The sequence below is a fragment of the Rhamphochromis sp. 'chilingali' genome (genome assembly GCF_963969265.1).
Source record: "Rhamphochromis sp. 'chilingali' genome assembly, chromosome: 4".
Lineage (NCBI taxonomy): Eukaryota > Metazoa > Chordata > Actinopteri > Cichliformes > Cichlidae > Rhamphochromis > Rhamphochromis sp. 'chilingali'.
In genome coordinates this window covers 1,416,266-1,442,926 of record NC_137948.1, presented here as the reverse complement: position 1 = coordinate 1,442,926, position 26,661 = coordinate 1,416,266, and the positions used below count along the sequence as shown (strand labels likewise).

General features: G+C 46.6%; 2 protein-coding genes across 6 annotated transcripts in view; both read right to left on the bottom strand.

Annotated features, from left to right (window-relative positions):
• Positions 1–226: 226 nt before the first annotated feature.
• Positions 227–15,305, bottom strand: hpgd (15-hydroxyprostaglandin dehydrogenase). 2 transcript variants are annotated; one of them, XM_080881299.1, is made up of 8 exons: positions 15,066–15,305; positions 14,552–14,675; positions 12,282–12,388; positions 7,832–7,928; positions 5,030–5,071; positions 3,758–3,834; positions 3,506–3,669; positions 227–766 (listed from the first exon to the last, which is right to left on the bottom strand). In XM_080881299.1, exons 1-8 carry the CDS (start codon positions 15,156–15,158, stop codon positions 643–645), a joined length of 828 nt encoding a protein of 275 aa, XP_080737425.1. In that variant the 5' UTR covers positions 15,159–15,305; the 3' UTR covers positions 227–642. The 2 variants fall into 2 exon arrangements, with proteins under 2 accessions (XP_080737425.1, XP_080737426.1); XM_080881300.1 differs by lacking the exon at positions 5,030–5,071.
• Positions 15,306–15,391: 86 nt separating this feature from the next.
• The window catches only part of glra3 (glycine receptor, alpha 3), a 54,533-nt gene continuing 43,263 nt past the window's right edge, over positions 15,392–26,661 (bottom strand). The window contains exons 8-11 of one of the 4 annotated variants that reach the window (XR_013971519.1): positions 25,782–25,931; positions 24,368–24,496; positions 15,640–22,519; positions 15,392–15,528 (exon numbers count right to left, since the gene is read on the bottom strand). Coding sequence is in view for 2 of the 4 variants with exons in the window: in XM_080881283.1 (XP_080737409.1) it covers positions 22,193–22,519; positions 24,368–24,496; positions 25,782–25,931 (606 nt within the window). In the remaining 2 variants the exon portion in view is untranslated. Of the gene's footprint in view, positions 22,520–24,367; positions 24,497–25,781; positions 25,932–26,661 lie in introns of all 4 variants that reach the window. The other 3 variants (XR_013971520.1, XM_080881283.1, XM_080881284.1) reach the window with 3 other exon arrangements.

Below are 26,661 nucleotides of genomic sequence, written 5' to 3'. Positions count from 1 at the left end.
GTTCCACGTTCAAGAAGTTAGGGTGGCAAGGCGTCTTTAATCCTTACAGTCCATGTACACGCTTTGCTAACCAAGCTAGCTTGCAGTCTAAAAACTGGATTTTACAAACCAATGGGTGATGTGCATACTGTGACCTCACTCCTCGTGTACCACGTATTGGCTGTGAATAAATATTAAAACACGGAAAATAAACAGACATTGTGAAACTACAAATGTTAGCATACAATTATTGTTTAGGTTATCAAAACTCCATATTTATTGATTTATTTGTGTTTACATGTCACATAAACCAGCTATAAAAGAGTAACTGTTACAGTTCTTTAAATAACACTAATCAAAGAAGCCGTCATCTCTGAGGTGGACCACAGTGACGGTCCAGCGTTTCCTGTGACGCACAAACAATTAGCTAAAAACGAAAAAACTCATCTGTAACTTTGGCTTGCTGGATATTGTTTGTATGATCACTGTTTTCATGTTATGCAGATGATTATTAAATAAAAAAGATTCGAATCCAAACAGACGCAGTTCTGACTGAAGCTCCTGCAGCGTCCACGTGTCGTCCCGAGCGTCTCTGGTGAGCTGCAGTCAGACGGGTTAGAGCGCCGCATCTTTCCTTCAGCATGTGAGTCCTGAGTGTGGAGCTCAGGCCGACATGGGCTCATAGGTGTGGAAATGGATTCCCTTGGAGCAGGTGATCTTCATCACCGCTCCGTGCAGACTGGTGTCCGTGATCAGCCTCATCATGCCCTCTGCTATCAGCGACGGCCTGCAGGTCAACAAGAAGAAAAACACACGCTGTTGTTTTTGCATCACAAATTACGACTTCATGACTTTCTTCACAAATTAAATTTTAACCATTAGAGAAACAAGTCATCCCACAGACACATCATTATCTACAGCATAGGTGTCAAACTCTGGCCCGCGGGCCAAATTTGGCCCGCAGCCTAATTACATTTGGCCCACGAAGCCATACCAAATTACTATTAGAGCTGGCCTACTGGTATTATACAGCTAATATATATATTGTTTAGTATTAAGCTTTGCTTGTTCCATATTCACTTTTCCAGCAAAACTTATTTGAGTCCATAAGAAAAGATTCATTCTTATATCTGGAGGAAGATTTTTTTTTCAATAAATATTAACGTTAGCCCGCGACTTTGTTCCAGTTTTGAATTTTGGCCCACTGTGTATTTGAGTTTGACACCCCTGATCTACAGCAATGTGTAAAATAAGGTAAAAATATACAATTTGTGCATGTAAATGGAGAGTCCTCTTCACACACTGAGGTTAATTATGGAGTTCCACAGGGTTCAGTGCTAGGACCAATTCTGTTTACATTATACATGCTTCCCTTAGGCAGCATCATTAGAAGACATAACATACATTTACACTGCTATGCAGATGACACCCAGCTCTATCTGTCCATGAAGCCAGATAACACACACCAATGAGTTAGGCTACGTCCACACGTACCCGGGTATTTTTGAAAACGCAGATTTTTCTATGCGTTTGCACCTTCCGTCCACACGTAAACGGCGTTTTTGGTCACTGAAAACGGAGATTTTTAAAAACTCCGGCCAGGGTGGATATTTTTGAAAACTCAGTTTTTGCGTTTACGTGTGGACGAGAAAAACGGAGAAAACGCAGAAAACACAGCGTCAAAGGTGTGCGCATTTTTTGACGTCACACTGTGCGCCACGTTATTGTTTCGGTGAAATGAATTTCTACAATACTGTTAATTCTACTCTCTGCAGTGTTTAAATGCTTACATATACACACAGTTACTGTCCCTCCACACATACGACTCGGTTCTGCTTCTATGCCCCAGCTTTGTTTACTTTTTCCCACCGAGGCTTCTAGACTTCTGATTGGCCAACATTTCTGCACGGTTAGGAATCTAGCGCCACCTGCTGCTTTGGCATGTTCATAGCAGCGTTTTCCTTCATTTCTGCCTTTATGTGTGGACGGGATTATTTTTTAAAACGAAAACGGAAAATCTCCGTTTTCAAAAATACCCGTGTACGTGTGGACGTAGCCTTAAACTGCAGGAATGTCTTAAAGACATAAAGACCTGGATTGGGGCTATATAAATAAAACTGAACTTTTTCCTAGCTTTAAAACTGGATTTGAAGCTAAATCGATGGATTATCTTGGCTCCCAGAATAGAATCCAAACTAATCCAAACAACTGATTTCAATGAGCTCTTTAAACTTGCTGAACCTACTGGATCATCCTGTCTCAACCACTTAATTCAAATAATTCTTAACTGGATTTAAATGTGACTCAGCAAACAACTGTAACCATAACAACTTGATTCAAATATTTGAACTCGCCTGAACATAAAGGCCGACCCAGCGGGTTACCCTAACAAACTATCCTCCCGTTACTTATCTCCATGATTTAAGTCAAATTAAGAACATTCTTGATTCAAATGTCAACACCGACTACAGACGACTCTCATCTCAAACCCACTGCAGCCACTTCAGTGCCACCATCACATCATATTTATCCTCAAACTGACATTAGTCTAAACTATAAACGCTTCCAAATCTTAATCTGAGGAAGGAGAACCTCAGTCAGGAGTCTGAATCCTTATTTAGGCAACTGTGTAACATCGTGGAGGACTGTGGATCCCTGTTGGCCGTTTCCTTTGTTTCCAGAGTTCAGCCTTTCAGAAGTCACTGAGAAAGCTTTTACTCAAACTAAACTCACCGTAACTTTGAACTAAAATATAACGATTTACATCATGGGGATTTACTGTTGTCTCCAAAGGCAGGTTGAGTTTTTACAGAGTGACTAACACAAGTAAACACCACATTCCCTAAAAACACTACAGCTGCTGTTCTGCCCTCTTTCAGCGAGTCAGTGGATGTACAGATGCATATATCCACATGTGTTCAGGAAGTCATCTGGACTCAATTTCCTCTGACACTAAATGATTCCCTCCTGCAGAGCTTTCACAGCGTTGAGCAAACTGCACACAGCGTGCTCTCTGCACAGTGTGGACACTGTTCAGCGTCTCTCACAGCTGGACTGAACCGCTCCAAACGCTTCATCGGGTTTCCTGAAAGAGAAGAAGTCTTTCAAACAGCAGTGATGCAATCAGAGCAGAGACGGGTTTAAAGCGGAGTTAAGAACAGATCTGATCCGTGCTGAGCAGCAGGTCTCTCACTCGTCCAGCTTCATTCATATGAAGCTGAATGTCGCGTCCTCACCCAGACCTCTGAGCTCCCTGAGCACACTCAGCTGACACCAGCTGCTGCTGTAGCGCAGACAGCTGAGGTGAGACCAGATCGGACTGCAATGTGCCAACGTTCATCTGCAGGAGGTTTAAAACACACATGAAACACTGCAGCAGCAACAAGCGCCAAACTTTGGAGCTAACGCTGATGTGCCAAAAACTGCAGTTCCTCTATCGTCCACACGAGGCTTTAAACAGGCACCTTAATAAACACGTTTGCATCACTTTTGGTGATCGTTGCTGCTGACTGGCACATGGACTTACTGTAGAACTCCAAACTTGCTCATGCTCCGTTTGAAGTCGTCCTTGAACTTGACGAACTTGCCCATGTTGTCCTCGTCTTCCACCGACTGCAGCAGGGGCGTGTCGACGAAGGCCGGACACAGCGCGTGGATGCGAACGCCGTAGTCGCCCTGAATGGCCGCGTCCTGCAGCGACACGAGAACAAGCTGCTGAGCGGCCCTCTCATCCCGAAAGGCTTCGTGCTGCGCTTTCGCTAATGTGTGTGCGTCTTACCGCCATCGCTCTGGTGAAGCCAATGACTCCGTGTTTAGTGGCCGTGTAGACGGGCTGGTGAGGGGAATGCATGAAGGCTGAAAAAGGAAAGACCCAGAGGGAAAAACACGATGTTATCACAGTTTGTAACATGCAGGCCAAACACAGCTGCTGCAGCTGCACCTCGTTTTAAACGCCGCAGGCTCAGCTGATCCGGGTTTACTGGGATTAAACCCGACTCAGAGACCCGTCCGAGCATCCTGTCTTTGATGAAACAGTCACCGCGTGACTCGCTGCTGTTTCAGCTCCGTGAAGGCTTTCATAATAAATACACATTTCCTTCACTTTGTCCTCACAGTGCGTTGGCGAGAACAACAAAGACAACGACCGGCGACCTGGCTGCACAAATGTCATGTGACCACATGACATTCAGACTCCTGAACTCTGCCTCCTGACATCTGACCCACGTTAAACTCATGGACTGAACATACACACACCCACAATGGACAACTGTACCCTCAAACACAATAATAACATGGACTGAACCACCACTCACAACCACTAGCACTTTATATAGCCTCTGTAGAAACTATCTACACCCTCACTTATCTTAACTGCACTACTGTATAGCTCTGTGTAAATAATCATTCTGTACATACGATAATTTTTAATCCTACAACTGTTTACAACTTGCATAGTTCCCATTTCTGTATAGCTGTATATCTCAGATTCTGTAAAGTTATTTATTTCATATTCTGTATAGTTTTTCATATTTATATCCTGTTCATATCCTGTACATAGCTTGTACTCACTACAGCCTGTACATACTTATAGTTATAGAATATTCACAACATACTTCATACCGTGTACATTATAACATACCATAATAGACCCATTTCTGTAATATACTCACATATCTATATTATTGCTAATATATATTGTAATATATCTATATCACTAAAGCACTTCTGGATGGATGCAAACTGCATTTCGTTGCCCTGTACCTGTGCATGTGCAATGACAATAAAGTTGAATTCTATTCTATTCTATTCTATCCAAATGAACAACACACACACACACACACACACACACACACACACACACACACACACACACACACACACACACACACACACACACACACTGATGTTATCACCAGTGGGATGAGGGTGAAATGATTACCACATGTCTGCTGTTAGTGCAGGCTGAGCTGTGCTAGATCGACATCATGATGCATGATTAAAACAAACACAGATTAAATTCTGACGTGAAGCACAGACGATGAAAACGTGCCTGAGAATCGTCTGAGCGGCTCCACGTTAATCAGATATGTTTCTGAACAAAGCCGATAGAAAAATACTTTGTTATTGACCAAACGGATCATCTGTAATCCACACACATCACAGCTGGACCAGTGTCACATGACCCGGGGATGGTTCATCTCCTCAACTCTGAGAAACCAGGATAAAAACAGGAAATGACATCGACAGCGTCGGCCTCGGGGCTCAGGGCTGTGTGTCGGACAGGGTCGTCTGCAGTACGGGGGCCCCACAGGGAACGGTTCTGGCTCCGTTCCTCTTCACCATCTACACTGCAGACTTCTCCCACAATTCCACCCAGTGCTTCCTGCAGAAGTTCTCTGATGACTCTGCAATAGTCGGCCTCATCACTGATGGGGACGACAAGGAGTACAGAGGTCTGACCCAAGACTTTGTGGACTGGTGCCAGCTGAACTACCTCCAGATCAACACCAGTAAAACCAAGGAGCTGGTGGTAGACTTCCACAGGCACAAGCATTCTCCACTGCAACCACTGAACATCCAAGGTATGGACATTGAGGCTGTGGACAGCTACAGGTACCTTGGTGTTCATCTGAACAACAGACTGGACTGGACTCATAACTCAGACGCCCTCTACAGGAAAGGGCAGAGCAGGCTGTACCTGCTGCGGAGACTCAGGTCGTTTGGGGTGGAGGGCCCACTCCTGAAGACCTTCTATGACTCTGTGGTGGCTTCTGCTATCTTTTACGGTGTGGTCTGCTGGGGCGGCAGCATCTCTGCTGGGGACAGGAAGAGACTGAACAGGGTGATCCGAAGGGCCAGCTCTGTTCTAGGATGCCCTCTGGACCCAGTGGAGGTGGTGAGTGACAGGAGAACGGCGGCTAAGCTGTCATCCCTGATGGACAACATCTCCCACCCCATGCAGCAGACTGTGACAGCACTGAGCAGCTCCTTCAGTGGCTGCAGCACCCACGGTGTGGGACGGAGAGATTTCACAGGTCTTTCCTCCCCACTGCTGTCAGACTCCACAACAAAGACTTTAACTGAACAAACACACACATCCATACATATGCAATAATACTAAGTGCAATAATCTTTTCTGCCATCGTTGTATTATACTCATATTGTATATAGCATTTGTCTTCTATTTTTATCCTATTGTATACAGTATTTTATTTTATTCTATTCTATTGTGTACAATGTCTCATAGATATATTATTCCAGTGTTCTTTCTCTATACAACTGTCCACTGCTGTAACAAAACAAATTTCCCACGCGTGGGACTAATAAAGGTTATCTTCTCTTCTCTTTATCGGGTTGATGACCACCGTCGTGCGACCACAGAGAAGATATCCTGGCTTTGCTGAGCTTTGTGTCACACTGCCTGGGCGTGACGTGAAGTTCTAATAACTGTCAGCCGATCTGTAGCTGGGAGCTCTCCCACAGGAACATCACTCAGAATCTTTGTGAAACACAAATATTTTTACGGCACAGAGCAGTGCGACCTTTGACCTGGAACCTAACACCTGCTCGAAGACCTCTGCCCAGACCCGAGGCCGCGAAAACAACGAAGGAAGGGTCAACCCTGGATCTGCAGCCTGCAGCGGGACAGCAGATACGAGTCACTGCAACATAATGAGGAGTGTGTGTGTCTGTGTGTAATCTAACCACACAGGAACTCACTATAATCTGTCTCATCTAATCATCGCCTACGTGGAGTTTATTTGCTCCAATGAAGCACGTTGCCGTTGCATGAGGGGACATCCCGAAGTGTTCTGGTCTCATAAACGGCGCTAATCCCACAGAAAACGCAGCTTCCTCGGAGCTCTGCGTGGGATGTTGTAGAGGAAGATCACGGCTCTCGCAGGCCTTTAAAGAGCAGCATGAGGACAATAAAACACCAGCAGAGCTCGGGACTCGTCTTTGTTGTGTTGGACTGTGATGGAGAGAAGATGTTGGAGGAGAATGAACTTTTCCATGACGGAGCGATCCACAGCCCTGGTGGATATCTGCCAACCTGTCATAGCTGCTTTTTGTTTCATGTGTTTCTAACACAACACCCACATCCAAGGAAGAAGAGGAATGTTTCCATGAGCCAGGCCTCCAGCGAGGACAGATTTCTCACAGCCACATTTTCTGAAAGGAGAAAGTCAGCGGAGAGCCAGGTGCTCCCAGCTGGTCCACTCCTAGAGCTCATATCACTCATTCATATCTGCTGTTACTCAGGAAGGGCACCATTTTGCTTCCAAGTATGTGACGAGGTCAGTGCTGACGCCCCGCTGTCGTGTTTTTAAGCTGCAGGTCTCTAAAGAGCTGCAGGGTTCATGCACAGTGAAGAAGGTTCACAGACACAGCGGCGAGCGCAGCGTTCAGCTCAGCTCGCAGCACAAAATAGAAGCAGAAAAGCTGACAGACAGGAAGCGCGCCCGGGTGTGCCGCTGCAGAAAACGTCCTTGTGATGAGGTCAGACTGAGCTGAGCTTTCTGCTGACCTTTGACTCGCTGCCCTCTGCCCTTTGAAATGAACAGGAAGAAAAAGCTGATTGTTGTATTTGCACTGGGAACATTAGTCAGCTGATTTTGGAGGGTGATGAGTGGGGGCGCCTCTTTCTCAGAGCCACTGGCAGCTCGCCGCAGCAGCAGCAGCGACTCAGGCGAAGCGCAGTCACACGCCGCCGTGGCCTTATGGACACAACTGTCGTGTAATCTTTGGCGAACTTTAACATCCCTGAACAAAAATCGCTGTATGAAATCTGAAAGCCTGGCAGAGTGTCTGTTGTTTTAATAATACATGTTTCTGCACGTGTGCGTGTTACCTGCCATAGAGGATACATTGATAATGGTGCCTCCTTGCTTGCCGTTCTCTTTGCTCATGTGCTCCAGAGCCAAGTAGGTTCCCTTGATGACCGAGGTCTGCAGACAAAGATAAGGTGAGTGTTCACAGCTGTAAACTGAGGCATGCGCTCGTGATGAGGAAGTTAAACATGCGTGAACCCACTGATAACACGCTTTAAAGACGAGCTTCTCACTCTTCACTGACTGCAAAGAATTGTTTCTTTAGCTCACATATCTGGCAGAACAGCTGACACAGCAACAGAAATGATGCGGTTATTGAAGCTCCAGTTAGTGTCACATTATTACTGTCATGTTATAGGCCCCCAAAACAGGGGGCAGGAGGGGGTCTGGATGAAGACTGGGTTAAAAGTGTTTGGGCATGGAGTCATGAAGCACTGAGGGACAACAAACAACAACAAATAAAAGAAAGCTGTCACGGCTGGCGGAGTGAGCTGTGTGGAGTGGAGGAAAAGGAGGACCCAAAATGCAGTAAACTGATGATACGAGTGAAGTTTATTTACACGGTGGCGGTGGCAAAAACAGGCAATGAAGCATAAGTAATTACAAACGGAAACCTAAACTGGGAGAAACTAAAGAGCAAACCTGAAATCTTACAAAACGGAGAGCGGAGCAGAGAGACACAGACCAGGATACCAAGAAACACAGACGAGCCGACAACGAACACAGACCGACACCCACTATATATACACACACAAGGTAATCGGGTAATCGCACACAGGAGGGAAGAACAGCTGATCTGAATACACATGATGACTGGAGGACACAAGCTGAACACAATGACAACAGACACAGACTTTCAGAACAAAACAGGAAATCTAGAACCCGAACCGGACACAAGGGGGGAGGACACAGAATAACTAGAACAGAGGGAAATAATCACAAAACACAAAACGCTGGGTCAACGACCCAGCACCATGACAAAAGCAGATTGTTTCTTGCCCACAGACACTTGGTGAGCAGTCAGGTGACTCACCCAGCAGCATCAGGACTCAGAGCACAGGTGAAGTGTTCACCTGGTCTCCTCTCCAGCAATGACCTGCTGAATATACCAAACTCATGTGCTCCTAACAGAGTCGTGTAGGAGGCAACACCCGGCCGTGCACACAAACACTCCCCCAGTCTGAGACCAGCAGGGCTGCATAAATGGACCCGACTCCAAAGACAAACAGCTCTTTGGGGCACCAGGTGTGAACTTACCCGAGAGTCAAGAAAACAAAGATGGAAAACTTTTTAATGAATTAAACTTTTGCTTTGGTTTAGCTGATGTCAGTGTTGGAATGAAAATGGTCTGACAGATCTGAAGTTTGCTTAAGAAAGAGAAGTGATACTGACAGCGTGAGACAGCGCACCTTTAAAGTGGTTAGCAGTGTATCAGCTCTTATCCGAGTATCAGGCTGTGACTGATTAAAGCATGTATGACGGGCTGACAGGAACCACAACACAAAGACGGGCTCAGACAGACCTGCCAGACACACAACGATCGTCGATGAGGAACTCAGCTCAACACAGAATCAAACATCACCGTCAGTTTAAGGCGCAGCAGTACAGAAACGCTCCCTCTGAGCACGCTGTTAATCTATTTTGTTCTTTTTATTCATCGAATTTTTTCCTGACCTCTGCTTTGACTCCGCTCTTGAAATCAGAGTTTAAAGACAGTGGGCTGTGAGAGCGTAGGCTGGGTCGGCTGTGAACTCTGGGATTAATAAAGTTATATGAATTCGAATCATAATCTGAGTAGTTTGATTCATTTCCTGCTCAAGCGTTCATAGATACATATAGGTGGGCATCATCTGCATAGCAATGAATACATATGTAGTGCTTTATAATAATATTTTCTAAGGAAAACATGTCTTTATCCTGTCTTCCTTCTCTCACCCCAACCAATCACAGCAGATGGCCCCGCCCCTCCCTGAGCCTGGTTCTGCTGGAGGTTTCTTCCTGTTAAAAGGGAGTTTTTCCTTCCCACTGTCGCCAAAGTGCTGCTCATATGACTGTTGGGCTTTTTCTCTGTATCTATTATTGTAGGGTCGACCTTACAATACAAAGCGCCTTGAGGCGATTGCTGTTGTGATTTGCTGTGTAAATAAAGTTGAGTTGAATAATGTAAAAAGTATCAGTCTCAGGAAGTCCATGACTAACTTTGTTTTTAAGAAGACGCCTCGTTTGCATGAACACACTGTCAGACAGATGTGATACAAACCACTGCAACACATTTCCCTTTCTGCAGCTCCCGGTCCAGTGCTACCAGTGCTACCAGTGCCAAAGCATCACTGACTGTATGGGCAGACTTTTATTTTGCTATCACAGCAAGGGCCTTTACGTAACATGCCGCACTCCATAAATGCACATCCATCACATCTTAAGTCCCACATTTGCGTTTCATACAGTTCTGTTGGAGTCGAAAGTTCACATCTGAAAACTTAAAACATCCCAAATATGCAACTAAGTGGAGGAAAGTATCCTCGAACTGGAACTTGGATGGAGTCTGACTCCAACAGCTGATGTGAACGGGAGCCAATTCAGGAACAATGAGTCACAGCGGTATGTTGTGAGAAGAGATCAGGTCTCTCTGCGGGCCACACTTTACAGAGTCTCGATGGTGGATCCCATCGTCGACCAGCTGTGCTGTTAGCAAGAAAGAGGCTTTTTTTAGTCCCTCTTGTGCTTGTACTGTGTCAGTCCCATATCACCGTCCACTGTCAGACTCAAATACAGTTGATAAGTCCTGTACTGGGCCCCGTATGAGTGCCTCAGTTTAAAACAAGCTGCTTTAGCCCCTCCCCTTAAAGGCCAACCTGTCTTTAAGCCAACGTTTCACTTATTGGCTGCCCATCATAAACAAACGTTTGAAAAGCAAGTATGTAGAGCTTCTGTGGCCCAGATTTCAGCCTTTCGCCTGAGAAGACCATATTAGGATATTCCCTCTCTGTGACATCATGCAGTTCAATTCAGCTGTTGTTATTGAAACATATTTAGAGCTAACAGGAAGACGAGCTGTGAAACCGAGGGTTTAGAGCAGTCTGCAGCCCGAGCTTTGGCTCACAGAGAGGACTTGTACACTGACCTTATTATCTGAAGTATGGTCATGTTTAACATGAGCCTTCACTGCTGGAGCAGAGATACGTGACTGAAAATAAGGAAAACTCATGTTTATTTATACAGCAGGAAAGATCCACGGTAAGACGCGCAGCTCGTGTTTTTCCACTGTGGCTTGGTGTGAAGTCACAAGCAGCTGAAGTAATCTAACTGGTCCGGATCTTCAAACTGAGCTGAAGTATCTCGATTGAACTATTTTCATGTCCTTTTTCACTTTAAACCTGAGCTGTCGTTACTTTCTATTAGATGGAGAGCTGGAGGTTCTCCGTGCTGTAACACAGAGGTCAAAGGTGAACAGAGCAGGTATTTGTGACAGGTGACCAACAACAGCCGCAGACAGAGTGTTATTTTTACCAGCCAAACTAGAAACGACTGGCTAAGCCAATGAACTTATCAGGAAAGTCATTTCCGCCATCTATTCAGCAAGTGCCGGTGTCGCCCCCTGTTGGCACTGACACAGAATGAAGGTGGACAACACAGGATGTGATGTCAGCGGGTTAGCGTGGGGCTGAATTTATAATAAGACAAAATGTCAGAAGATGAGGCTGATAGTACTTTAGTCACCGCTTTCAGTTTCTGTATGTATACGCATGGATCGATGAGGACCTGCAGTTTTGGGAGCCTCGTCGCCACCATGAGAAGAATCCAACCGTTCACCTTCTGACAGGCTGACATTCCCCGACTACACGCAACATTTGTACTATTTTCAAGTGAGTTGCTGCCACAGGATAAACTTTTGTGTTGTGACCTGTGGCTCTATCTGGATCACATTCCAATCTAACTTTGAAAAATGTTTTGACTCCCTGCCTTCTTTGAGTGTTAGGTTACACCCGACATTCCTTATTCCACATGGCCTGGAAAACCTGCACAGTTCAGGAAGAGCTGAGGATCTAAAAGAGCGGTGTGCTCTGGATCCTCTGAGTTGCGATCTGAAAGGAAAAGCTCTATGCTACTTTAATAAATAAATAATTTTTTTTAATTTATATAGCACCTTTCTAGACAGAATCACAAAGTGCTGCACATAATAATACTTCTGATTAGGCTTCCTCAGGTTTTTCCTCAAAGCACAAAAAGAGATAAAGCTGCAAATGTTTCTGCTTCAATTATCTTACAGATTTATCATCCTTTGTAAAATGCATGTTTGCGATTGGTCAGATGCTGCACCTCCATCAGGTGAGCATCAGTGAGGTGCTGATGGGGAAAGATATCATGGGCATGCTAAGCTTCCTCTGATGCACCACCCCCGGGGCATCAGTCTGATCTAGCGTTCATGCATTAAGGCAGCATGCGTGTTATTTTGGTTTGCCATCTCACCAGGTTCACTTGGATGGTCTTCTCCCAGTCCTTTTCGTTGGTGATGCCGGCGTTGTTGATGACGATGTCCAGATGGCCAAATTGGTCCACGGTGTTCTGGAAGGTGTCTGTTCCACAGAGACAAGAAATCAAAATGGGGTGATTTCAGACGCTAATACAGGAACTTCTAAAAACATCAATGACAAGCTCCCATCAGAATGTAAACAGGGTTTCACTCATTAAGACTGCACTCGCTGTTATAACAGAGCCTCATTACCATCGTAGCACCATGTAGTTTACACTTTAATCTGCTTCATCGTTCTCAACACGCCAAACTTATCCGAGCTACTACCAAGAACTCTGGAAGTGCCCGGACCCTCGCTGTCTGGCTGTTCAGCCGAACTGATGCTGATCATCAAGCAAGAAAGGCCAATCGTCATGGAGCTGACCAAGAGGGGCCAATCATCATGGAGCTGACCAAGAGGGGCCAATCATCATGGAGCTGACCAAGAGGGCCCAATCGTTATAGAGCTGACCAAGAGGGGCCAATCGTTATAGAGCTGACCAAGAGGGGCCAATCGTTATAGAGCTGACCAAGAGGGGCCAATCGTCATGGAGCTGACCAAGAAGAGCCAATCGTCATGGAGCTGACCAAGAAGAGCCAATCATCATGGAGCTGACCAAGAAGGGCCAATCGTCATGGAGATGACCAAGAAGAGCCAATCGTCATGGAGCTGACCAAGAAGGGCCAATCGTCATGGAGATGACCAAGAAGAGCCAATCGTCATGGAGATGACCAAGAAGAGCCAATCGTCATGGACCTGACCAAGAGGGGCCAATCATCATGGAGCTGACCAAGAGGGGCCAATCGTCATGGAGATGACCAAGCTAAACTTTCCAGATCGCCCACATGAGATATGTATCCTCCATTCTGGGTCTACCTACATGTGCTGGTTTTGTTTTGGTATCAAGCATACTAGGTTTGACATTAAGCACCCCCCAGCTGACCTCTGTGCTGACCTCTTCTACCTCGGGGTGTCCAAAGACTGGGTTGTCTGGGGTAGCAGCAGCCGTTGGTGTTGTGTATTACTGTACAATAAAAAGTACTTCGAGGCAATGAAACTGAATTAAAAGTGAAATGCTGAGGAGGAAGTCAGTCTCAGGACCAGAGCCAGACTCCAAGCCAAAACAAACAACCTCCAGCTGGAAAACTCGTCCACATTTCCAGTTGGCTGTGATGTCATGAGCAGCAGGTAGAGATCAGTTTGTAAAAATGTTTAAAGTTCACCACAAGAAGTGTCAGTGGCCTGACTACTTCCTGAAATGTAACTACACACTGCAGTCTTCGAGAGGACTCACTTTACTTTACGTGTGAAAAGCTTGTGTGTGTTTCAGTTACAGGTTCAGCAAAGAGCAGGAATCCTGACACCGCGGGGTTTACACCCAAATAACTTGTCAGACGTGTCGGCCGAACGCACACGCTGTGACTGAGGGGCACATACATCATGCTGTTACGCAATCAGCCGCCAGCAGCCGGTTTATCTCTGCATGTGGGCGCGCACGATTGGTTACGCTAACAGCAACAGCAGAAACAGACCCCGAGGGAAAAACCGGAGAGGGTTAAACCTGCGTGTCTTCCGCATTCCTCACCTGGACACCTCGCAATTAGTGCTGAAGATGCAGAGACACAAAACAGAGCTGTTAACCGCACAGCTGCAAAGATGCATGAGTGCATTTAAACATGGTAAATCTCACCTTACCCCACACACACACAGACACACACACACAGGAGCTACAGCAAACAGCATTCCACAGCCGTTTGCCTGCAGGGATAGACTTTTTCAGTGTCAGACAATGAATCCTTGTTCCTCTCTCACTCTGTGACACACTTTTTCACTTACACACACTTAAATACTCGGCTTCTCCTTTTTCTCACCCAGGCACGCCCCCCCCACACACACACTAGCACACAACAGCGCCGGCAGAGCAGCAGAAAAGGAGAAGGTAACTGGAGAAAAATAAAAGGTCATGTGGTTGTAAATCAAACACAGGACAGGCTGAGTTTGAGCGGGACTCTGGGAGCGGCGAGAAAACTCGGAGCTCTGTTTGACCTCGGTGACAGGTTTGTGATAAATTAAATTAGCCCGCTTCCTCGTTGTCCAAGGCTCGGCGGTGCGCTGCGTTTGCATTACACAATTAACTGAACAGCTGCCAAACGCACTGACACACTGAAAGCTTTGACGAGAGTGACGTCAGCTCTTTTCTCGCGTCTTACGGCACGGCATAATTACCTCGCAGCGCATCTCCGTTGGCCACATCGCACTCAATGAACGTGCAGTTTCCTTCTCCGAACTCGGCGTCCAGCTGGGCCTTGCACTCCTCACCGAGGTCCTTGTTCAGGTCCACCATGGCCACCTGCAGAACAGAACTTTGAGATGGACTCTGCAGCACTTTGGTTACAGTGCAACACTTACTTTGCTCAGCAGACTATATTAGTCCTGTGGTTTCACAACTGTGCAGCTCAGACGGAAACAAACATTCATTTACTTAAACAGATGGCAAAGGAAGTTCCGAGAAATGACTGATCTCTCTGAAACGCCCGTGCTGCTGCAGAGAAGCGAGTCTTTCACAATGATTTCATTACAGATTAACCTGGATTAACCACAGACTCACCTTTGAAACCCTGCTCCTGTTAAAAAAACAAGTCAAACAGTGAAGAAAAAAAGCTTTTGAGGTGAAAAGATGAAAAACACAACAGATCGAAGGAAACTAAAAGCTGCAAGCAAAAGTTGCAGCAGTACCGACCTTGGCTGAGCTCTGCAGCAGTGACTGGACCACAGCTCTGCCGATGCCCTGAGCACCCCCCGTCACCAGAGCCACCTTCCCATTCAGAGACATGCTCCCAGTACAGCTGCACTCTTCCTCCTTCTTCTTCTCTCGGTGACTGTTCTTCTCTTCCTCTCCTGCTCTGCGTCTTCCTGCACCTTTCTGCTCTCTCTCCAACTCAATCACGTTTTCTCACCGCTCTGTTTTTATTCTTTTGGCTAAGCTGTTTTCCCCTCCTCCTCCTCCCCCCCCTCCCCCCTCGCCTTATCAGTCTATACAAACACTGCATGTGTGTGAGAGAGCGAGAGAGGGAGAGGTTAAGTAAACTCCGTAGAATAATAATTACAGGTTTAATCCAACTTGTTGTACCTGCCCTCCCGGCTCCTCCTCCACGCCCTTTCTTCTCCTCCCCTCCTCCTGTTTGATCAGCACACCTGAGCTCCTGAAATGTGTTGCTGTTTATATAAAGTCTGCATTTCAGGACATGTCAGAGACAAAACCTCAGACAGCAGCTTCTTTAAAGAGCTGTCAGTCTCTCATTGTTCTTCCTCACCGTTGGTTTTTCTCCTGCGAGGCTTAAGTGGCGTTACACAACAGCGGGAGCGCAGCTCGGGGATACGTTACAGCGAGCTTCAGGTCTCTGCACGTCCACTCTCACACTGAATGGGAACCAGCAGCTGATAATGACCAAATATGTGAAAATACCACCCGCTCCAGTGTGTTTTCCTTCTATTCTTTAAAAATAATAAAGACACATGAGGAAAGGAAAAGCTGTTGTATCTTCATGAACTTCACTATTTATATTCTGCACACTTTAGATCGAGGAACATCGCTACGCTTCCGTTCCTCTGACTTCCTGTACACGCTCTCTTCCTTTGACCTTCTTATTGTACATCCTTCCTTCATTCTTGGATCTGGAGATGATCTGCAGCGTGTTCAGCAGGCGCTCTTTAGATTTCTAGGATCTCCGAGGACCTGAAACAGCAGCAGAGGCAATATTTTGTGTGCCAGGTGAGGCCAGCCTGGACCGGACGGCAAACATCACAGGAAGTGAGGTCGCTGTGCACAAACTGGATAATAAAGATGGACACATGTTCCTCCTGCTCTGCTCTCCTAAACCTGCATTCTTGTTGGTGGCCAGCAGGTGGCGACAGCAGAAACGGGAGATATTAATGCACCTTTAGGAAATCATTTGTGTTGTAGTGATAAAGCTAAAGTGAAGCGAGTTAAGTCTGTGTATGCACTTACAAATACAACAGTACATGCACAGTAATACAAGGAATCAGCAACAACACGACATAAACAATAATAACAACGATGCGTGTATACATGTTAGTATGTAGCTCCTCCTTAATGGAGGTGAACAAAGCTTAAGCTTTGAATCAGGGCGACTGTGTCACAGACGAAGTGTGTGCAGGATTTTAAACTGTTGTTTTTTCCCAGATAGTTGAAGTCCTCCCAAATCCTTCGCCCCGGTCTGTCTGTACAACAAAGATCTGCTTTGTTAATGTCAGAGACGTCGACACTGTTGCAGAGACATTTCGAGATATCTTAAAGCTTTTGCTCAGCTTGATGAAAGTCCAGTAGCTCCTCGTTCTCCAGTCGGCTTCACATTTCAGACACACTGATGATTCAATATGAACCCAAACTGAGGAGGTCTTATGTTTCCATACAGGTATGTCTAAAAGAGCAATGAGCTCATAATATCCACAAGATCCAGTCCTCACGAATTCCAAAAGGAAGAACTAAACCTTCAGTTATTATTCGAGTGGACAGGAATCATCCTCTTTGGGGACCATTCATCTCAATGGACTCCTGTCTAACGAGCATATATCCCTATAGAGCTTCTCTAATCGTATCCAATAGTGGACTAAAGTTAGCCTTCGTTATCAGATAACAGTGAGGTGGTATAAACACACTAAAGTAGGCGAAACACGAGAGAGAACATTTAAAGGGGAGCATGTAAAAGACAAAGTGTGAGACAAAAATAATAAATCGAGTAATTCTGAGATTATTTTATGAAATTTCTGACTGATTATAATCGCAGACGCTCTGGGCTCTGATTGATCGTCTCTGGATCTTAAAGTCTTTTGAGGCTTTTTGAGCTACAGGTGCTGCAGAGCCCTCGTGAAGAACTTTAACCTTTTAAAACCGGAGCGCGGTCCATCTGAGTTCCTCTTTGCGACGTGCAGAAAGCACGTTTGTCTCTTACGGTTACTAGAAACAAGAAACAGCAGACCATCGTTGTTAAGAAGTGGCTCCCAAGTTTATTTTAGTCTGAGAGAGTTTCATGTAAAATATGCACAGCTTATTTTACAAAAACGTGTGTGTGTGTGCGCGCGCTCTGAACTGGAATGTAGAAGGAATGTTTGACGGATGTTCAACGACTACAAGGATGCGGTGATGAAATAAAACCTGTCAGACCCGAAGCGGCTCTGACGTGATGGCAGTCGGCTTTGTTTTTACAGTGCAGTGAACAAAGAGTCGCAGTACGCACACAGCTCGACAACTTTATGTCCACAAATTGACACGTTCACCACAGCGCAAGTAGAAATACAAACACAACAGATGCAAAATTAATGGCTGTGAAATTATTTTCTTCGTATCCAGATGCAGCGAGGGACCTCGGGGCTCCAGAGCCGAGCTGGATTCAGACAGTCTGTATGAGCCGCTCGGCCCATAAAACAGAAGCAAAAAGAACAAAGCACACAGATCCAGATACACATCGATATGAACGTTTAAAGATTTTAAACCTTATTTGTGTTTCAAAGAAATGAATAACCTCGGACCGACAACACAAATGTACAGTGTGTGTGTGTGTGTCACAGAGTGAAAACAGTGCTGTAAACTCATCCAGAGTGACGGACATGTGACCGACTGCTCCAACAGAAGTAAACATCTACACAGGCTGCAGTTCCTCTAACGTCCAGCAGAGGCTCCAGCAGTGAGTCCGCAGAAACACGTTCTCCTCCTGATAGGCCGAGGACACAGGCGGCTTTAGCTGCTAGCTGTCTGCTAGGCTTCACCTGAACTGACGTCTGGACAGTGTTTGTGCTGTTTTAATGATTATCTGACCATCAAATGTCAGCTGTGAGGTTACTGTCCAACAAGTCTGAACAGTTTTACTGAGTGAAATTCCAGGTTTTTAATGTGATTTTAGTGATCAGCTGGTATTTGTTGCCTGTGGATGCAGACTGCTAACATTAGCTAATAACTTTCTCCTGTAAGTACGGTGACTTCTGGCTCTAAAAACATTTGGCAGTGTTACAAAATCCATCTTTTCTATACAGGCTGTGACACGTAGCTAAACATGGTCTTTTTAACAGAACAGACGAGGCCGCTTTAAGTTAATGTAATGGATGATGTAACGAATTATCTTTCACAGCTGGGCCCACGTCCTCATGTAAGTTTGGTAGCGTTTTAGCAGGTAAAAGTGATGCTTTGACATGAATTGAGCTGCGGTTTGGGGAAGGCCTCGAAGGGGACTGGCGAAGGCTCCCGGGCGGATCCCCGTGGACGAAATAGAAGTGAAGAAGCTAAAGAGTGGAGAACAAGGAGGGAGGGGCATGTAAACGAGAATGATCGGCTTGCAGAACTGGGGGAACCGATATAGGTGACAGCCGGAGAAGCGTGTTTGGAGGCGTGGTCCCGCTCCTGAAATTCCGATACATCAGTCATCTGTCAGTGCGGCCCAGGGCGGCTGTGGCTACAATGTAGCTGCCATCACCAGTGTGTGAATGTGTGGATGACTGAATGTAGTGTGGAGCGCTTTGGGGTCCTTAGGGACTGAGTAAAGCGCTATACAAATGCAGGCCATTTACCATAATCTCCAATACAAAAAGTAAAGATGATGTAAGATAAGATAAGATAAGATATTAATCCCTCGGGTGGGTTCCTCTGGGAATAGATTACACACCTGTTACGTCACAGTGTCATCTCCCTGTGCCACAGCCTTTCTTTCCAGGCCGACTCTGAACCTGAGCTGCTAAATCTGAACTTATTTCACTCTCTGAAAATCAGCTGATTGAAACACATGCTGCATAAAATTGACCAAAAACACAAAATCAAAGCACATAAAGCAGCAACGCAACTGGGACATCATCAAAACAAGTAGATTTCCACACCGACTGTGTCCTAACGCTATACCAAGCAGTAATCAGCACATCTGACTGTGGACTAAGACGATGGACACGAGCACAGAAATGAGAGACATGACGCAAACGTGCACAGTCAGGAAGCGATGCAGAGTCTGCACACAGCTGCAGACGGCCGGCTGTTTTCATCACAACTATGCAAATATTTCTGGGAGGGAAACACTGATGTAAATAACGCAGCAACGGCGTCGTGTTAAGCTAACTGAACATCCTTCCAGGAAACAGTTTGGACAAACGTGGCCTGAGCGTGAAGCTGGTTCAACAGGAGTGCTGCACACAGCACAGAGGAGAGCAGCGTGCGACTGTGCCGCCATCACATTCTGTTCGCTTTAAACAAACAAAGATTTCTCAAAAACAAATAAAAGGGCTAAACTGGCATCACAGCTGGAACAGGCTGACCACGACTACCCGAGTCCTGTTGAACAGAAGACACCTGAACAACGTTTGGTTAATCTCGCCTCCTCACCTCGTTGCAGAGTCCTCAAACCTGGAGCCTTCTCCCTGCGCTGCTGCAGCGATTACGTCACTGTGACACAGTGTCAGTGAACTTTGTGCAGAAAATGAGGTTTCATTATTAGGAAACTGGCTAAACGTGCCAAATGACTGCAGGATATAAAAGGAGATGACTGAATGCTGCAGCTCCCCCCTCACTGCTCATGTCAGCAGCTGAAAGTAATTAAAGTTACCACACTGCTTCCTAGAAAACACAACAAAATTCCAAAGAAAGTCCGTGAACGGTCAAAGTGACGTAAGCCAGCAGTAATTCATCCCAAAAACAAGCAAAGCAGAGAATCGCTGCGTTTCAGACCTGAACTAAAGTCACAAAGCTGAAGCGACTGACTGCACCTCACACTTTCTCCAAATGAATTTCAAATGTCAAAACTCTGTCGCACAAAAAATGAAAATGAAGACTGGAAATGTGATGAACCTGGGTCTAGCTGCTCGCATGTTCTTAAAGGGAGTGAGTGTGAGCTTCCAGTGTGACTGTGCGCCGCCGCCGCCGCAGCGTGGGACGGCCACTCCCGACATACGCAGTGAGGTTTGAGTGTGTGGGTCGTGTAAGCATGTATGACACATCTGTAATGAAACATCAGGGCGTTGTCAGCGTGTCAGGGAGGAAATCAGTGCAGAAAGGACAACTCTCACAATGGGTGCATCGAACCTGACTCACACAGATCCCATGATGCTGAGTAACAGAAAGCTGCAAAGATGCACAGCTTTTGTTTGGCTGTTCTTTCTTTTGCAAGCGTCACTTTAAACGGAGAGGAAACCTGAACTGGGCGGCTCAAGTGTTTTGATCTTCAGCTGAAAGATGAAACCAGCGCTGCAGTTCCTCTGACGTCCACTAGAGGCAGTGAGCCAGTCCCGATAGACTCCCGCCTCTGCAGCAGGTGGATGGCGACACAGGCGGCTGCTAGCTTCACCTGAACTGGACCTCTGGACCGTGTTTGTGCTTTCGGAGCCTTTTGGAGCCATGACATCATGTGACCAATAACATGGCTGCTGTGAGGTCACTGCACTTGGAGTCGTATCTGGTGAGCGAAATTCAAGGTTTTTACTTGGATGACACTTTGTTTTGCCACACCCTTACATGCAGTCTGCTAACCAGGCTAGCTCATGTAATCGCTTCCCCTTTGGCAGCCAGAACGGTAACATTAAGGCTTTGACATCAGAGTCCTTCTCAGGTTTGTGGCTTTCACTTCTTTCCAGGCGGTTTCAGATCAGGTCAGCCTGAGCTGATCTGAAACAGATCTGTCACGAGAACAGACACAATACTAAAACTCACAGAAAACTCAGGACTATGGTACAGTGTCTTTGTCTGTCTTTTATGTGCAGTCTTTGTCTGAACCAGTATTGTTTCAGAGGATTAAACAGACGAGCTCACACTTTTCAGACTTCAGACTGCGGTGGAGCGACGGAGGCTTTAACTGTAGCAGAGACAGACAGATCTAAGCTGCACTTCTCCACCCGGAGCCCGAGCTCAGCTGCACGCCGCCTGCCGCATTTCAGTCTGGGAATCCGGCTTTTTCAGACTTTTACATTAGTATGCTGATGAGATACGTCCACAGCACACAGGATATCTACACACTTGTCTTTTTACTGGTTATTTTTCTAAATACTTTTAAGCTTCCAGAAGTTTTACGTTCAGCTGATAGCAGACCTGTGATCGCTGAGACTGCATCAGCGTCTGGGCCTCTCAGGGAAATCGAATCCTCACACCTGTTATACACAACACAGCAGACCTGGAAGTGAAGCTGCAGGCTGTGCTTCAAACTCAAGACCACTGTGCTGACTGATACACTGCCTGTGTCTCCACCCACCTGTTTATCACGAGGCCACGCCCCTCATAATGCGAAGCCTTACAGTTTAAATGGATAGAGTTGTTACAAATGGTGAAATCAGCTACAGAGACCAGATGGTCTACGAGTCTACAGGCGCTGACTCACTTTTGGCGCCGCCCTCTAGAGGCCATTAGAGGAACTGCAGTTTCTCGCACTTATGTGTGGTTGAGACGTTCAGCCCAGCTGGCCGTGAGTCACAGTATCCTTCACGCTATTGATCGAGCTGGTTTCAGTTAACTGAAATCCCCCACTTTGTCTTTGGCAGGTCAGATTTTCCACCACTAAAATATTATCAGACTGGAAAAGAATGAATTCCACGTGGAGGACGTAATCCCGACACGTGGCGCCCTCTCTGCTGCTCTGTCACGTCTGCCACGCACTCTTCAACAACATTTTTAATTTCAACATCACAGACTTGGTATCAAAGACTATCAGAAGATTATTTTTAACTACATGAACCTTTAAAAAAGTTTTCTGTGGTTTTCAGGCAGAGATCCAGTTTATCCATCCTTCATGACAAAGATCATCCTGATTGGCTCTCTGGGGTTCATGGAAAAGGAAATGCAGATGTTCGTGCGCCTGCGTCTGAATAATCTCTCGTCCTTTGTCTCTACTGCTTATGCACGTCCTCGTGCCGCAGTATCTTGTACAGGACCCAGTAGAATATGTTGAAGAAGAGGAAGGCCAGCGGGAAGCCGGCCCTCGACACAGTGTCAATCTTTTTGGCTCGGTCGATGAACAGCTTCCTCATCTCCTCCATGCTTTTACCCCCACTGGCTGCTGCAGGTGCATTCTGGGTAGCGTTCTGCGCCGTGGCTCCCGGCGTGTTCAGTGCACTCACGGCGTTGTTGGCGCTGGCCTTCGACTCCTTGCTGTTACTCGGGGTGGAGGTCACGGCAGCAGCAGGGGTCAGCCTGCTCTCATGTGCCCCCCCTTCCTGTTGGAGAGACGAGGAGGAAGAGGAGGAGCAAGGGGAGGAAGGGGTAGGGGGTCACGGATTATTTGTGAATCTGTTCACCGGTTTGGCCTCTGAGCGAGGCACCACACCTGACCGAAGCACAAAAACGAAGAAGCAAATGAATTCAGATTTCCTCGGGTTGGTGCTCGGAGCTACTTTCTCTACGTTCCTGTTTAAAACCTTCTGAAGCTGACCTACAGACAAACACCAGCTGTGAGGCGTTAAAGAGAAACCAGCAGTGCAACGAGTCATTAAGAGTTTAGCTCAGAGTTTAAACTCTGCCCCCTGGTGGTGAAAGCTTTAGTTAAACTCTGCTGAGGAAATTACAAAAGGTATCTTTACACCTGCCGCGTGCTTTTGAATCAAATTTTAGGCAGAAATGTGACGACACTGAGCCGAGAAATGTTTGTATATGAGATCATAATAAGGATGAAGATGTTTTTGGGAGCCATTGATTCACAAAAATAATCTAAAGATTAGTTCAGGTGTTACAGCTGCGGTTTCAGTTAAATGTGCAGAGAGATGTCAGCCATCAGTAAACAGCTGTATGTATCCAAACCTTCCTGCCCTGCGTGAAAAATCACGAGGTCTGATTACTGCCAGGCCTGCTGCCATCACTAAAATAGACGAAGACCAACTGAAGCAGACTGAAAGATCTCAAACGGCAGCACGCCACGATCTCAAGAAGCAGCTGAGGAGCAAAGTCAGTGACATCATCAGCCTGAGAGGGTGACGGAGACATTTCTAAGGCTGTGGGACTCCAGCGACCCACGCTGAGAGCCTGGGAACCATCGCCGACTCATCCAGGAGGTCACAGAAGAGCCCAGAACAACATCTATTAAGCTCAGCTAGGGTCAGAGGTCACGACTCAACGGTAAGAAAGAGGCGGGGCAAAGATGGGAGAGTCCAAGCAGAAACCACTGTTGACCAAGAAGATCACAAAGTCTCGTCGCACATCTGCCAACAAACATCTGGAGGATAATATTCTGAGGGCTGACGAGACAGAAGCTGAACTTTCTGGAAGCTTTGAGTCACGTGTGCATCAGACTAACCACGCAGGAACCAGCAGCTCCGCCTCTGATTGGCTCAAAGGGACAAAATAAAGGTTCTGGAGCGTCCGAGTCAAAGTCTGGACTTAAACCAGACTCAGATGCTTTGATGCTGGAAACCCTCCAGTGAGACAAACAGCAGGTATCAGGTTACACTCAGGACAGGCAGGTGTGGATACCTTTGTTCCCTTAATGAGTGACATCATCATTTAAAAACCATGCCTGTGGATAAACAGTGATGTCAGAGTCTGTGCTGGCGTCCTGTGATTTTTGTTCTTTGGCTCACAGACTTCCTGTCAGCTTACAGCATCCTCAGACTGTCCACACAGTCAGGCCGCTCTGCAGGCGGCCGGTGGGAGACAATGTCCCAGCCTCCAGCTGTTCATCATCACTGAGCGGCCGCGTGTTTGTCTGGACAAACCGACACATACTCTGTAAGCTGAAGACATTTCTGAGCACAGTTAAGCTCAGCTGCATTACCTTAAGCCCAGATATGACTTCTAAACTGAAAGAAAGGAGGCTGAAGTTTTACATGCTCACTCAAACTGTCCTGATCCAGATGTGCACTCATCTGGAAATATGTCATTAAAAACCACAGAAACAGTCACGACTCGCACACATCAGAGAAATACGTTTATGTTCGTGTCACCATTTTACTCCTTCAACACATCCTGTCTTATTTATGAAGCTGCTGTGTGAAAAGTGTCAGACTGATGGAGGAGGAGCTCCTGCAAGAGAAACATGCGCACAGACACACACACATGCAGCGTGGCATTACCCCGTGGTTGCTGGTGTAGATGTTGGTCATAGATCCGTACAGAGGCTCTGCCGCTTTGAGGCCGTCGTCAGTGTTAATACGACGAAGGGACTCGGCTAGCTCCTCTGGATCAACGGCACCTCCACTGATCTACCGACCGACAGCATGCACACGTCAACAGAAAGCAAAAGGAAGAACAAAAGAAAAAGAGCAGGCTGGGCCGCTCAGCCGTTCAGTCAACGCAGGGAAACGGTCAGCTGCTTGCACAGACGCACAGATAGGAACGCTGATGGATTTGCATCAGACGCTGTCTATGAGCTAAATCGACCGTAAAATGATTTTTTATGTGTTTTCTTTTCCAAAATTGTTTCCGTGTGTTTGTTTTTATTTCATTGTGTTAAACAGTAAACTTAGTGTGTCTGCAGGTCTCTGTTCACATTCAGTCTTCAGACCCACAGGCTCAGCGTCTGTGCTTTCATCAGGACGTGTCAGTGACACGTTTGTGTTGGCGAGTTGACTGAATGCTGATCTTCCAGCCCGCCGAGGTCGTGATCACGCACCGAGCTCAGGCTCATCCGGGTTGGATGGCTGCAGAAACACAGAATCATCACACTGATGCGGTTACATGCTGCGTCATGCACCGATACAGCGAGATGACTCAAACATGCGGAGCGAGAAGCACCAATTCCTCCACCACTTCCTCCTCCCTCTCCGGCCCAGCTCCAATCCGACCTGGCGCTCCACGCTGAGCTGGAAGCTCAAACGTCAGATGGAAGTGATAAATCCATTTCTGACATGCTCCCACATATCTCTGTCTTTCTATAAATTCTAATAAGAATAAAAATAACGAGTTAGCACATTTCAAAAGTGTTTCCATAGAAACAAACGAGATGTGTGTGCAGGTTTATACGTGACACACGTCTAAAGCTAATCCAGACTTTTATCCTGAAATCTTTCAGGGATTTTTCCACCCTGGGATGGGCCAAAAGTGTACTTATGACTTCTGCACAGATATATGAAAAATTTAAATAACAGAAGTTGGAAGAGATTTTTTCCTGGATGCAGCGAGTCAAAGTTTTCCTTAGTTTTCCTGAACTCTAAACATCGGACGAGGCTGAAAATTCCCACGATGAATGATTTGTGCTGCTGTCAGCGTTCCCCTCAGCCGGGGTGCTCAGCCTCAGCCTGGACGGCGTGGACCTGCGCTCCTCACAGTGAGCCGGATTGGATCTGGGCCTTTCTCACCTCGTGCCGTCTCTGAGCAGAACGCTGCAACAACAACGTGTCACCACACGGTGGCAGCCTCAGCCCAGAGCACACGAGTCACAGCGGTCCATCAGTCTGTGGATGCAGGTCACAAACTGTGTGTAGGTGTTCCTCACTCTGGATGGTGCTGCGTTCGCTGTGCTGTGCAGTGTGTGGGACTTTTCTGTACCTTGCTCTTATTCTTGTTGTGCCGTCTGAAGCGCAGCAGCTCTTTGTGTTGCCTCGACACAAAGTTAACGGCGGCGTACTCCAGCAGCGCAGAGAAGACGAACAGAAGACACACGGCCATCCAGATATCGATGGCCTTCACATAAGAGACCTGTAAACACACACACGCTTCATTCAGCAGGCTGGAGGCGCTCACCGTCAGTGGTTTAAGTTCACAGTGAGTCTCAAACGTAACTCCGACTGCACAGATGTTTCATTTTCTGCAATAATTATAGACTTTATTTCAGGGCTGCAGCTGTGTGTGTGTGTGTGTGTGTGTGTGTGTGTGTGTGTGTGTGTGTGTGTGTGTGTGTGTGTGTGTGCGTGCGTGTGTGTGTGTGTGTGTCTGAGTGCGCTGCTGTGACGCCCGTGGTGTCAAGAAGATGTAACTGCCCTCCTTTATGAAACGATGACTTATTCAGACACATGTAACATACTGGAGTGCAAAGCTCTGTTAAGCACTGGAAACATGAGAAACCTCCTAACCTCCACACACACACACACACACACACACACACACACACGCACGCACACACACACACAGCTGTTCGGCCTAGCCTTTGTGTGTGTACAGTATGTGAGGGAGGGATGAGTGTGCTGATGAGTTAATAAGGCTTATGTAACGAGCGCTCCGTGTCTGATTGTTTCTCATGCATACACGATACCAGAGCAGGACTGTGGGGCTTGTTCTCACTCACGCTCTGCCAGACGCATGATGTGTGGAATAAACAGACTTCGGTTTGTGCGTGCAAAACATCCGGTAAGATGGCGGAGGACAAAAACTCAGCAGCACGTCACCATGGTAACATCTGCCGCAGACCTAACCTGGTCCAAAGCAAACT

Bases quoted from the DNA above. Each gene is read 5' to 3' on its own strand.
- hpgd (XM_080881299.1), bottom strand. From the start codon at position 15,158: ATGTCTCTGAATGGGAAGGTGGCTCTGGTGACGGGGGGTGCTCAGGGC. The intron at 3,835-5,029 runs GCACGTTTTCAT...TTCCTTTTTCAG, and splicing joins GCCGCTCAGACGATTCTCAG to CCTTCATGCATTCCCCTCAC. The intron at 3,670-3,757 runs GTAAGACGCACA...GTGTCGCTGCAG, and splicing joins GCTTCACCAGAGCGATGGCG to GACGCGGCCATTCAGGGCGA.